The sequence below is a fragment of the Physeter macrocephalus genome, chromosome 6 (assembly GCF_002837175.3).
Source record: "Physeter macrocephalus isolate SW-GA chromosome 6, ASM283717v5, whole genome shotgun sequence".
Taxonomy (NCBI): Eukaryota; Metazoa; Chordata; class Mammalia; order Artiodactyla; family Physeteridae; genus Physeter; species Physeter macrocephalus.
Window position 1 is genome coordinate 48328842 of NC_041219.1, and position 10998 is coordinate 48339839.

The window sequence follows — 10998 nt, forward strand, 5'->3', positions numbered from 1 at the left end:
CGCTGAGCCTGCGCGTCCGGAGCCTGTGCTCCGCAACGGGAGAGGCCACAACAGTGAGAGGCCCGCGTACCGCAAAAAAAAAAAAAGAAAAACATTTATTGAATTCTATGTGAGCTGTAGGAAATATATTGTGAGGATAAATGTATGTTTTTCTCTGTTTTCTTAAAAAACTGGGTATGAAAAACTTTAAACACACACATTTTCTGCCAAAATGTTCAAGACCTTCTACCGGGGACAGCTGTTTACAGTAGACAACACATACTCCTGAGCTCATACCCCCGAGCTGTCTCAGAACTAGATATGGTTCAAATAATAGTGTTCCGGCTCTTAGATCAAATACTCAAATAGTATTCCTTTTCCCCCATCATGTCTAGCAATTTCTTTTAAAGCACTGTAAGGATTTTTTAAATAGAAAAAAGCAGGGTACAAAATTGTATATACAGTGGGTTATCAATTAAGTTTAAATACATATATAAATATATATAAGTTTTAAAATACATAAAAATATGCTTAGAAAAAGACAGAAAGGAAATATACCAAAATGTCAGCAGTGGTAAAGTTGGAGTGATGGCATGATGAGTGAAATTGATTTTCTTCTTTATACTGTTTCATATTTTCTAAACCTTTTACCTTTTAAAATTCTAGCTTAAAGTAATTCAAACCTGTGTTAAACCATAATGGGAAAGAATACGAAAAAGAATATATGTATGTATAACTAAATCACTTTGCTGTACAGGAGAAACTAACACAACATTGTAAGTCAACTATACTTCAATAAAATTTTTTTTTTTTTTTTTGCGGTACGCGGGCCTCTCACTGTTGTGGTCTCTCCCGTTGCGGAGCACAGGCTCCGGACGTGCAGGCTCAGCGGCCATGGCTCAAGGGCCTAGCCGCTCCGCGGCACGTGGGATCTTCCCGGACCGGGGCACGAACCCGTGTCCCCTGCATCGGCAGGTGGACTCTCAACCACTGTGCCACCAGGGAAGCCCAATAAATTTTTTTTTTTAAGTAATTCAAACGTACAAAAACGACGTGACAGACATATACATACCCACCACCACACTAGATATGAACATTTTGCCAAACTGGCTTTAGATATCTTAAGAATGCTTTTTGAAAATTAAATGTTATACAGACATAGCTAAAGCTCTCCCCCACCTTACCATTTTCCTCTCCTTCCCCTCTCAGAGGTGTGATCATTCCCATGCATGTTTTTGTACTTGTACTATTAGGTATGTACATCCATGAGAATATAAAATTTGTGTGTGTGTTTTAAAATTTTACATAAATGATGTTATATTGAATGTATCCTTTTGCAACATTTTAAAAATTCAACAATCTATTTTTGGAATTTATAGGTGATCTACATATAGAATATTCATTTTAATTGCTTTATGATACTTTGTCATATGAATTTTAACCACAATTTCTTTGTTCCTCTACCGGTGGCTGATTTAGATTTTTTCCAGTTTTTTAAAATAATTGCAAACAATGTTAATGACTGTCCTGCATTATGTCCCAATGTTCATGTCCCTGGTGTACCTAGAAATGGAATTGGTAGGTCATAGTATATGCATGTTTTCAGTTTTACGGGATGTAGGCAAATTGCTTTCCAAAGTTATAAAAGTGTACCAAGTTACACTCCCACAAGCAGTAAACGAGAAATCTTTGTTTCCCCACATCCTTACTAATACCTGCTATTATTTGCATTTGAAATGTTTCTCCAGTTCATTGGATGTTTCCCATCTTGTAAGGTTGATGATCTTTTCACAAGTTTATTGATCATTCAGGTTTCTTTATATTGATTTGCCTTTTCCTCTTCTTGGCCCCCTTTTTGGTTAGGCTGTTTATTGTTTTTTTTTTTTTAAGTTGATTTATAGGTGCTTTGTAAATATTCAGAATACTAATCCTTTAACGGTTGTGTTAACTTTTTGGAAGGTTGGATTACTTTTAGAATCACTAAAAATCATTTTTTAAGTGGATTTGATCTTGGAGAGGCAGCAGTTAAGTGGTGGCGTGAGCGAGATCTTGAGTCCCTGCCCAGGAATTGAACCTGGGGAGCCTGGATGAAAACCAGAAATCCTAGTCACCACACCCCCTGGCTCTTGCCCCCAGTGAAAAATGCATTTCTCACGGAGACAAAACTGTAAAAACAGGTACAAAGTTAATTATTAGAGACACAGCACGACAACAAGTGGGAGAGCACACAGAGAAACAGTTTGCTTAGTTAAGACAGAAGCAGGGCAGAGACGCACACGGGGAGAGAAAGGGTGTGGGCGTCCCCCGTAATGAGGAGGAGCCCAGTAAAGAGGTGGTGGAGTCATTCACACAGGGCAGTTCTTCCGGGTCTCTGTTTACCTTTGGCCAATTACCTGGTTTCTTTTTCCACACGTGACCTGCCCTAGGACCCTTCCCAGCATGCGTGCGCAAATTTTTTTCCAAGATGGTATTTCAGCCCAGAGGCCTATGGGACGGCCTTGGCATCACCTATTATGGAGTGGTGCCCCCTCCTTTTTGACCCCCAAGGAGCCCTTCTGCGCATGTGCAATGTCTCCCTTGCCCCAAGGATGGGAAATATGTGACCTCTTGATCCTTTACCCAAACAAGGGTTAGCCCCTCTCTGACCTGCCACGACTGTTATCTTCAGGCATCCTCAGGAGACAAAGCCTGGCTATTTACCTTGTTTCTGTTGTTGCTTCCATTTCGGAGAGCAAACAGGAGGCCTATTTTAAATGTGTAACCTGGAGCCCATCTATGTCCTAATGCAAACAGGAGACTAGTTGTCAGTGTCTGGCCCAAAGCCCACTTTTTCCTGCTCCATGAAATGTACACGGGAGGCCAGTTGTAAATGCCTAGCTTGGGGCCCATCTATCTCCTGCCTCAGATTCAAATTTATGTCTTTCCTCTGAATCTTAAGCTGATGGATATGCTGTATTTCTTCTAGCTGCTAAAATGAGGCAAAACGACAAGATCGCATGCATATCAGAAGACCGGGAAAGGAGAGATAGGAAAAATCTCTGTAGAGCTATCAATGATTTCCAACAGAGCTTTCAGAAGCCAGAAACTCGCCGTGAATTTGACCTCTCTGACCCCCTAGCCCTTAAGAAAGATCTTCCAGCCCGGCAGTCAGATAATGATGCTCGGAATACAATATCAGGAATGCAGAAATTCATGGGAGAGGATTTAATCTTCTATCAGAGGAAGAAATTCCAAGAGGAACAAAACAGGGAATGGTCCTTGCAACAGCAAAGGGAATGGAAGGTTGCCCGCGCCAACCAAAAATGTGCAGGTGATGGAACAAAAAAGACAAATGGGTCTCGATACTTTCTTCAACAAATCAATCCCCCCCCCTTTCTTTTTCTTGTTTCATTTTGTCTTTTAAGTCTCACTAATATGCTACTTTGGCCACGTGGCCAAAGAAAGAGACATGAGAACCCAGGTTCCAGGATTTAAACATCTTCAGCCACGCGCCCGTCACGCAGGAAACACCTTCTGAGCTTGTGCTCTGTCCAGGCCCCAGTGGGATGCTGGAGTTCACGGTAACTCAGCATCGGTCCCGGCCCTCAGTGTGTGGGCAAGACATAGGTCCAGCCTACATCAGTTCGTGTCCAGTAAGAAACTCTGATCATCCCCTGAACCTGACCGTCCACCTCCATCAATGGGAGCTCTCTTTCTCTAGTTGCCCAGGTCCAAACCCAAGTCATCGTGACTCCTTCCTTTCCCTCAAATGCCACACGCAGTCCAGCAGCAAGTCATCCCAAATTCCAACCACCTTCACCATGTCCTCCACTACCACTCTGGACTAAGCAGCCAGCATCTCCCAACTGGATCATTGCAATAACCTCTAACTGGTCTCCCTGCTTCTGCCCTTGTCTCTCTAGTCTTTTCTCAACCCAGCAGCCAGAATGATCCCGTTAAAAGTTAAGCTGGATCGTTTGCTCAAAACCAATAGTTTCTCATTTTACTCAATAAAAACCAAATTTATTTCGAGGACGAACAAGTCTGACCTTACCTCCTGCTATGCTGCCCTCTAAACCCCTCTCCCCTGGTTCCACGGCAGACATTACCAATCCATAGCAGACATTACCAGGCCACAGTGGTGATTGCTAACACTGCCAGGCACCCATCTAAAAGCTTTACTTGAATTGACTCATGTCAATCTCCCACAGCCTTCCGACGCACCCCCTTTCTTTGGATGGGGCCGTGATGAGAAACAGATACTCCGCAGGGTGCTCTGCACATCTCAGAAGGATCTCCGGGCAGGCACGCAGGGTTTGATCGCGTTTTGCTTCCTTTCAGAGGATCTCTACCTGAAGACAAGGCTGCAGTTTGACGAAACAGCCAAGCATTTACAGAATCTGGAAAGCACCACCAGAAAGGCGGTTTGTGCAGCTGTGAAAGAATTCAACAAGAACCAGGTGTATACCCCAGGCTCTGTCTGGAGGGGAAGACACACACAGCCACCAGCCCCCCCCACCCCCGCGTGCCCCAGCCTCCTTGACTCATCCATGATAGCAATTCTTTTTAATCCCTGCAACAATCAGCTGCTCTTATTAGTCACTGTGTTCAACAACCCTTTCAGAGGGGGCATGATTAACCCAATTCAATTGATAAAGAAACGGGCTCATTCGTATACTATCCTCGTCGCCAAAAAAAAAAAAAAAAAACAAACAAACAAAAAAAGAAACGGTCTCAGAGTGGGGAACTGACTTTCTCTGGGATGCCTAAGTACTAATCTGATTTGCTCTGGCAGATTCAAATACTGGACTTCCAAATACCGCAAGTCCAGTATTCAAATCCCAGCCTGTCCAGCTGCAAAGCGTGGGCTTACGTAACGTAGTAGAGCTGGCCTCCTCGTGAGCACCTGCTGTGTGTGGGCACCTCAAAAAGTGCCCTGTCCATTCACTACTAAAGAGAACTGGTAACACTGACAAATGTCTCTTAATCTGTCTCTTGACTTTATGGAGAAATAACTGCAGCCCAGAGAGGGGAGGTGACTTGCTCCAGGTCACACAGCCAGGGCCCTTTCTCCCCACCCATCATCCTCACGTGAATAGGGATTTGGCCAGGAATTTATTTGTCCCTGGGGCTGAGGCTGCCAGACAGTGGGAGCACCTTTTAGAAATCACCACTGCTGTGAATCACTTGGTTGGCTGTCCTTTGTGGCCTGCCGCCGTCCAAGGGTGACCAGGACCACACGGAGGGGTACACGGCCCTGTCTTGGGGTGGGTGAGGTCAAGCCGAGGGGAGATGGCAGCCTAACGGGGAGGCAGCTCCCTGCTTTGGCAAATCACTGCAAACAAAGACGTGCAGCAATTATGCACACGACCAGCAGGTAGTGATTCCCTGAGCCCAGTCCACTCACCCAGCATCTCCCAGGCAGCTGGGGGTCTGAGGGCCTCCCTACATCCATGCCTGACAAGTCTACACCTCCCCGCATCCGCGGTGCCCTTTAGCACATTCTTCCTTCAAGGGCCCCAAGTGAGACTTGCCAGCCTGTGCCTCAGTCCCACCGGGGTCACTCAGAGCATCTCCCTTAATATCTTGCCCTGAGCAGGCCTTGGAGTCAGCGGAAAAGAAAATTCAAGAGAAAAAACAAGACCAAGAGGACAACCTGGCCGAGATCTCCAACCTGCTGTGTGGGGACCTGCTCTCGGAGAACCCCCAGCAGACGGCCAGCTCCTTCGGGCCCCATCGCGTGGTCCCCGACCGCTGGAAGGGCATGAGCCGGGAGCAGCTGGGGCACATCCGCCTGGTTCAGAAACAGCAAGTCCAGGAGAAGCTGGTGCCTGTCCTCCCCACCCCCCCACCCCCCGAGCCCTCAGAGGGGGCCCTGTGCCCCCTGCCACCTCTCAAGCATCTAGTTATAGCCACTGTCACGCTCGGCCCTAGAAGCTGCCCTCAAGGAGTCCGTGTTCTAGTGAGAGGAGGACAAGCGCTAGGGAGGGGAGGAGGCTGGGGAAGGGGCTGAGATCGCTGGGTGCGAGGAGGGTCATCAGGGGACCAATGGCTCTGGAACAAAGGGCTGAAGGTGGGGAGGGAGGCTTGCACGTGTCTGGGCAAAGGACGATCAGGTGGAGCGAAGAGCAAGGGCAAAGGCCTTGAGGAAGGGCCATCTTGACCTGTTCAGAGAAGGGAGGCGTCTGGTGGCTGGAGTGGAGGGAGGGGAGAGGGTCCAAGAGGCAGAGGGTTGAGGGCCTGGCAGGCCACTGGGGAAGACTTTGCCTTTTTTGTGACCGAAGTGGGGGGCTCTGGCGGGTTCTGAGCAGAGGAGAGAGAGGATCTCACAGTTAACAGGATCCCTCCCACCGCTGTGTTGAGGGTGGACTTAGGGGGATAAGGCGGGAAGGAGAGAGGTCACTGGGGAGGCTGATGGTCGAGGTCAGAGATGGTGCTGGCTGAGGCCAGGGCGCTGGCAGCAGTGGTGCTGAGAAGTGGTCGGATTCTGGATGTATTTGGAAGTTAGAGCCAACAGAATTGGTTGAAGGGTTTGGCATGGCATATGAGAGACAGAGGAGTTAAGGATGACTCCAGGCATCCTGGCCTGAGCAACGAGAAGGAAGGAGTTGGCACTTACAGAGATGGGAAGATGGTGGGAGGAACAAGTCCAGGAGGGAGGCTCATGGGAGAATGGAAATCACGAGCGCAATTTTGGATATGTCGTGCGCAATGTTCTTTAGATATCTATATCTGCTAGGATTCAGCTGAAAATCCCAAATAACACCATCTTAAAGAAAATAGAACTTTATCTCTTGCATGTAGACTAAATCCTTAAGAAAACAGCCCAGGGCTGGTATGGCAGCTCCACGACCATTGACTGAAGTTCTGCCATCCTCAGCACCTGGTTGCCATCTCTTAGTGCAAGATGGCTGCTTGAGCTCCAGTCATCATATGCATATTCCAGCTGGCAGGAAGAAGGAAGGGGGAAGAACGCTAAGGACACTTCCTAGAAGTTTCACAAGACATTTCCACTTACATTTCGTTGGACAACTCAGTCACTAGGTTGCCCCAAACTATAAAGAAGAAATGTAGTATTTATTCCAGGCAGTGAAGTGCTGGTGATTCTTTCATTAAGAAAGAAGGAAAAACGGCTACTGGTGGACAAGTTATATTTTCTGACACAACTTCCAAGTAAAGCCCAGCAAGCAGCTGGATGTAGAGTCTGGGGCTCAGAATGAGATCTGGGCTGGAGACATAGGCAGGAAGTCATCACTGCACTGAGAGTATTTAAAGCAGCGAACCTGGAGATCACAAAGGGAGTGAGTGTAGACAGAGGGACCCTCCCCTCCCACCCCCATCGTTTATAAAGAGGAAAGCGGCCTGAGAAGGAGCAGCCAGAGAGGTAGGAGGGACACAAGCAGTGGTGAATTCAGAGGGAGTGTGGGAAGCCCTGGGTCAAAGGCCACTGCTGGGCTGCCGACTGGATGCAGGACCCAGCACTGGGCGGTCACCTCTTTGGTGGAGGGGTGGCAGCCTGTCTAATGGGCTGGAGAGAGAACAGGCAGGAAGGCAAGGAGACAGCAAGTGCAGACAATACTTTCAAGGCACTCTGCTGTAAAGGGCGCAGAGGAGTTCACCCCCAAGATCCTGGGCCATTGTCCCGGGGTGGGCCTGTGGCATCAGCACCTTCTCGAAGTGACCAGAGGACCCCAGTGTCCAGCCAGGTGGTGCCACATCCCAGACGCAGAGGACCTGACACCCGTGGGCCCTGCTTATGGAGCCCTGGGCTGGGAACCACTGTTGGAACTGAGACTCTGCTGTCCCTTCAGGCTCAGAGGACCAGCCAAGGCCTCCCAAGAAGGGGAATCAGCTGGGCCACCAGCATGACGGCAGGTGGGCGGGGGGGTCCCCTCTGATTTCTGGCATGACGTTGCTCACCTCCCTGCCCCCTTCTGGGCCTCAGTTTCTCCATCCGTAAATGAAAGCCCGGCTCCCAGAGACAATCCCCTGGGGCCCTTCTGCTGGGGACAGGCGGTGGTGAGTCACCTCTCCTCTCTCCAGAGGCTCCAGGAAGAAGAGCGCCAGCGAGACATGGACTGGGACCGGCAGAGGGTCCAGCAGGCTCGCGCCGCCTTGCTGTTTGAGCGACAGCAGCAGTGCCAACAGCGTGACCTGCGCAGAGCCCTGGACTGCAACAACCTCAGCCTGGCCAAGGAGCAGCTTTCGCAGTCAGTGCCAGGCGGGGAGATGGGGGTACGGCTGGGGAGGGCAGGCAGAGGGGGCTGGGATCAGGTTAGGGTCAAGGGGGGCAGGTGGGAATCGGGGGCATCATCAAGGGAATCAGGCTCGGGGAAAGCGGGGGTCGGCGCTGGCCGTGCAGGGCCCGAAGAGCGGGCACCCTCCTTTCCTGGACCCCTGGCTCACCCTCCCTGAATCCTTCCCACCCAAGGGCTCGGGACCCTTGGGGTATATTTCACCAGAGGCCCTGTAGCAGCAGTGGTTGGGGCTATAGCATAGCCTCCTGGTAAAGAGAAGGGAGAGAAGGACTCAGAGCTAAGCAGCCAGAAATTAAGTGCTAGGAAACCATCGGGCCCCACACAGACCAGGGACTGAGATTCCTCTGTGCCCTCGACCTGTAAACACCCCTCCTTGGATGGTCCTCACCTGGGCACTGGTGGACCCCAGCAGGCTCGGACACAGGTGCTGGTGATGGAGTACACGGAGGGCACCAGGAGTCCCAGGGGAGGGCACCAGGTGGGCTTCCGGGAGGAGGCTGCGTGGCTCAGACGTGGGGGAGGACAGTGCCAGCTGCCCACTGCAGGGAGGGCTCTCCGGGGAGGGGAAGGGGTTCCTGGGCTGCCCAGAACAAGTCTGGAGCCTCTTCTTCATTTCAGACAGGCCCCAGGAGTAGTTCAGAGTTCCAGCTACAGAAAATGTCAAATGAAGATCAGTAGGTGAATTTGTCACTAAAAAAAAAAAAAAAAAACCCATTATTTATTTACTTATTTATCTATCTATTCATCAAGCTCTGGCTTGAACTCAGAGCGGATCCACCAGTATTTTTTCCAATGTCTGTTTATCGGTGGGTCCATCATTGGGGGCCTAAATAAGGAGAATTAAGAGAGAATCTCACAGAAATCAAATGGGATGAGCAAATGTCTTTACAATCACGGAATTCTAAGATATCCCCACATTTCACGTGTGCAGGTCCCTAAACTAATCAGCAGTGACGAAATGCCCCCTTCCTCCCCCTTTAGCTCGTAGGGCTGGAATGCACTCTGTATCCTGGGGTCAACACACCAATTAAACAGTAGAATGTTTAGGAAGTCAGGCATTTGCTGATTTCTTTTTCTCCTTGTTTTATTATCAGGAAAAAATATATGAAGGAAATCTGTACAAATCATCCCACAGAAGATCATTTCGCACAATTTAATACAAGAAGTCGATAATGAAAAAGGCACCTTCTTTCCCTCTGAATCGTTTACCTATAAAGGGCAGTAACCTTGAAAAGTCGCATCTGTTAAAAAAAAAAAAGGCGCTCTTTGGTCCAGAAGTACTGTTGAACTTAATTTTTCCACCGTAGACAAAACTTGATTAAACCCCTTCCTGTATGTCTATGAGGAGCATTAGTGTCCGTTCAACTCAGCTCAGACTATTTCTAGAGGAGCTCTGGTGCTGTAGATACAGGGATGAAAGCCTGCGTATTAGACTCTGGGTTCAGCTGGTGCAATCGCCAATACTCACGGGCATCATTTTAACCGCTTCACGTGGAATTAACTAATTTGGTTCTCACAGCAGCCTGGGGTGGGTATTTTTATGACTCGCATTCTCCAGGTGAAGAGCCTGAGCTATAGACACGTTAAGTGACTTGCCCAAGGTCACGCTGACGGGACGTGGTGGACCTGGGCTTGAACCCAGGGTGTCTGGCTCTCAACCACTTCTCTCTCCTGGCTCCCGGTAACAAGACCCAGAACACGAGTGGCCAAAAAGGCACAAGTTTATTTCCTCCTCTCGCCAGAGCCCCAGCTGAGCAGTGCTCCCTCATTGCTCTGCCACCTAGCATCCTGTGGTCCCGGAATGCTGTTCCAGCTCCCACCGTCCTATCACATTCAGGCCAGCAGGCACGAGAAAACGGGAAGGATGCAGGTGGGTGAACGCACCACAGCAGCAAGGTCGTGGCTCAGGAAGTGTACATTTCACCTCTGCTCACACCCTATTGGTCAGAATTTAGTCATGTGACCATGCCTCGCTGTGGTGGAGGCTGGAGAGCCTTGCTGGCAAACCACGTGACAGACAATAATTCCACAATGGTTTAAAAGATGGAAGACCACAGAGTGGGGAACGACTAGCAATCTGCAGAGTCTTGAACCGTGCTTTGGAATTTGCCAGTAGGGAGGTGAAGGGAGGCGATTTACACGGGGGGAGGGGAGAGTATGTCCAGCAGTAACGGGGTCACTAGCTCCCAGGCCCAGATGACTGGGTCCCGACCAGTTACCTCTACCTTCTCCGTGTAGGCTTCTTGCAGGACCATATCCATATGGCCGGTGACAAGTGGCAGCTCTTGGTGGCACTTCATCATTAGCCAAAGGTGGAGCTGGATACACCAGCGCTAGCTGCTTAGCCCACATCCCTCTTCTTCTAAGCACAGCTCCTCTGTCTCCCCTGCTGGAAACCCTTCGCTGGCTGATGTTTAACCAGAGCGTGAGGATTGGCAGGGTTGTCCCAGGTGGATCAGTTGGAGCTGAACACCCTTTAGAGAAGCATGTTGAGGGTGGATAGTTTCCTGGAACTATCATACCAAAGTACCACACATTGGGGGGCTTAAACAACAGAAATGTACAGTTCCTCACAGCTCTGGAGGCCAGAATCCGAGACGAAGGTGTCGACAGGGCTGGTTCCTTCTGAGGGCCTTGCAGGAGAACCTGTTCCTGGCCTGTCTCCCAGCTTCTGGAGATTTGCTGATGACCTTTGGTGTTCCTTGGCTTGTAGATGCATCACCCACATCTATGCCTTCATCTTCACGTGGCATTCTCATCCCCTGTGTGTCTGCATCCCAAT

At 49.4% G+C, this 10998-nt stretch overlaps 1 protein-coding gene across 1 annotated transcript in view; it reads left to right on the plus strand.

Moving 5' to 3' along the window:
- Nucleotides 1–9493, plus strand: part of RIBC2 (RIB43A domain with coiled-coils 2) — a 10988-nt gene extending 1495 nt beyond the window's left edge. Inside the window, exons 3-7 of the mRNA XM_007128739.3 lie at nucleotides 2945–3289; nucleotides 4300–4418; nucleotides 5558–5785; nucleotides 8002–8168; nucleotides 9311–9493. Coding sequence (XP_007128801.2) covers nucleotides 2945–3289; nucleotides 4300–4418; nucleotides 5558–5785; nucleotides 8002–8168; nucleotides 9311–9389 — 938 coding nt within the window. The 3' untranslated portion in view covers nucleotides 9390–9493. The remainder of the gene's footprint in view (nucleotides 1–2944; nucleotides 3290–4299; nucleotides 4419–5557; nucleotides 5786–8001; nucleotides 8169–9310) is intronic.
- Nucleotides 9494–10998: the final 1505 nt, after the last annotated feature.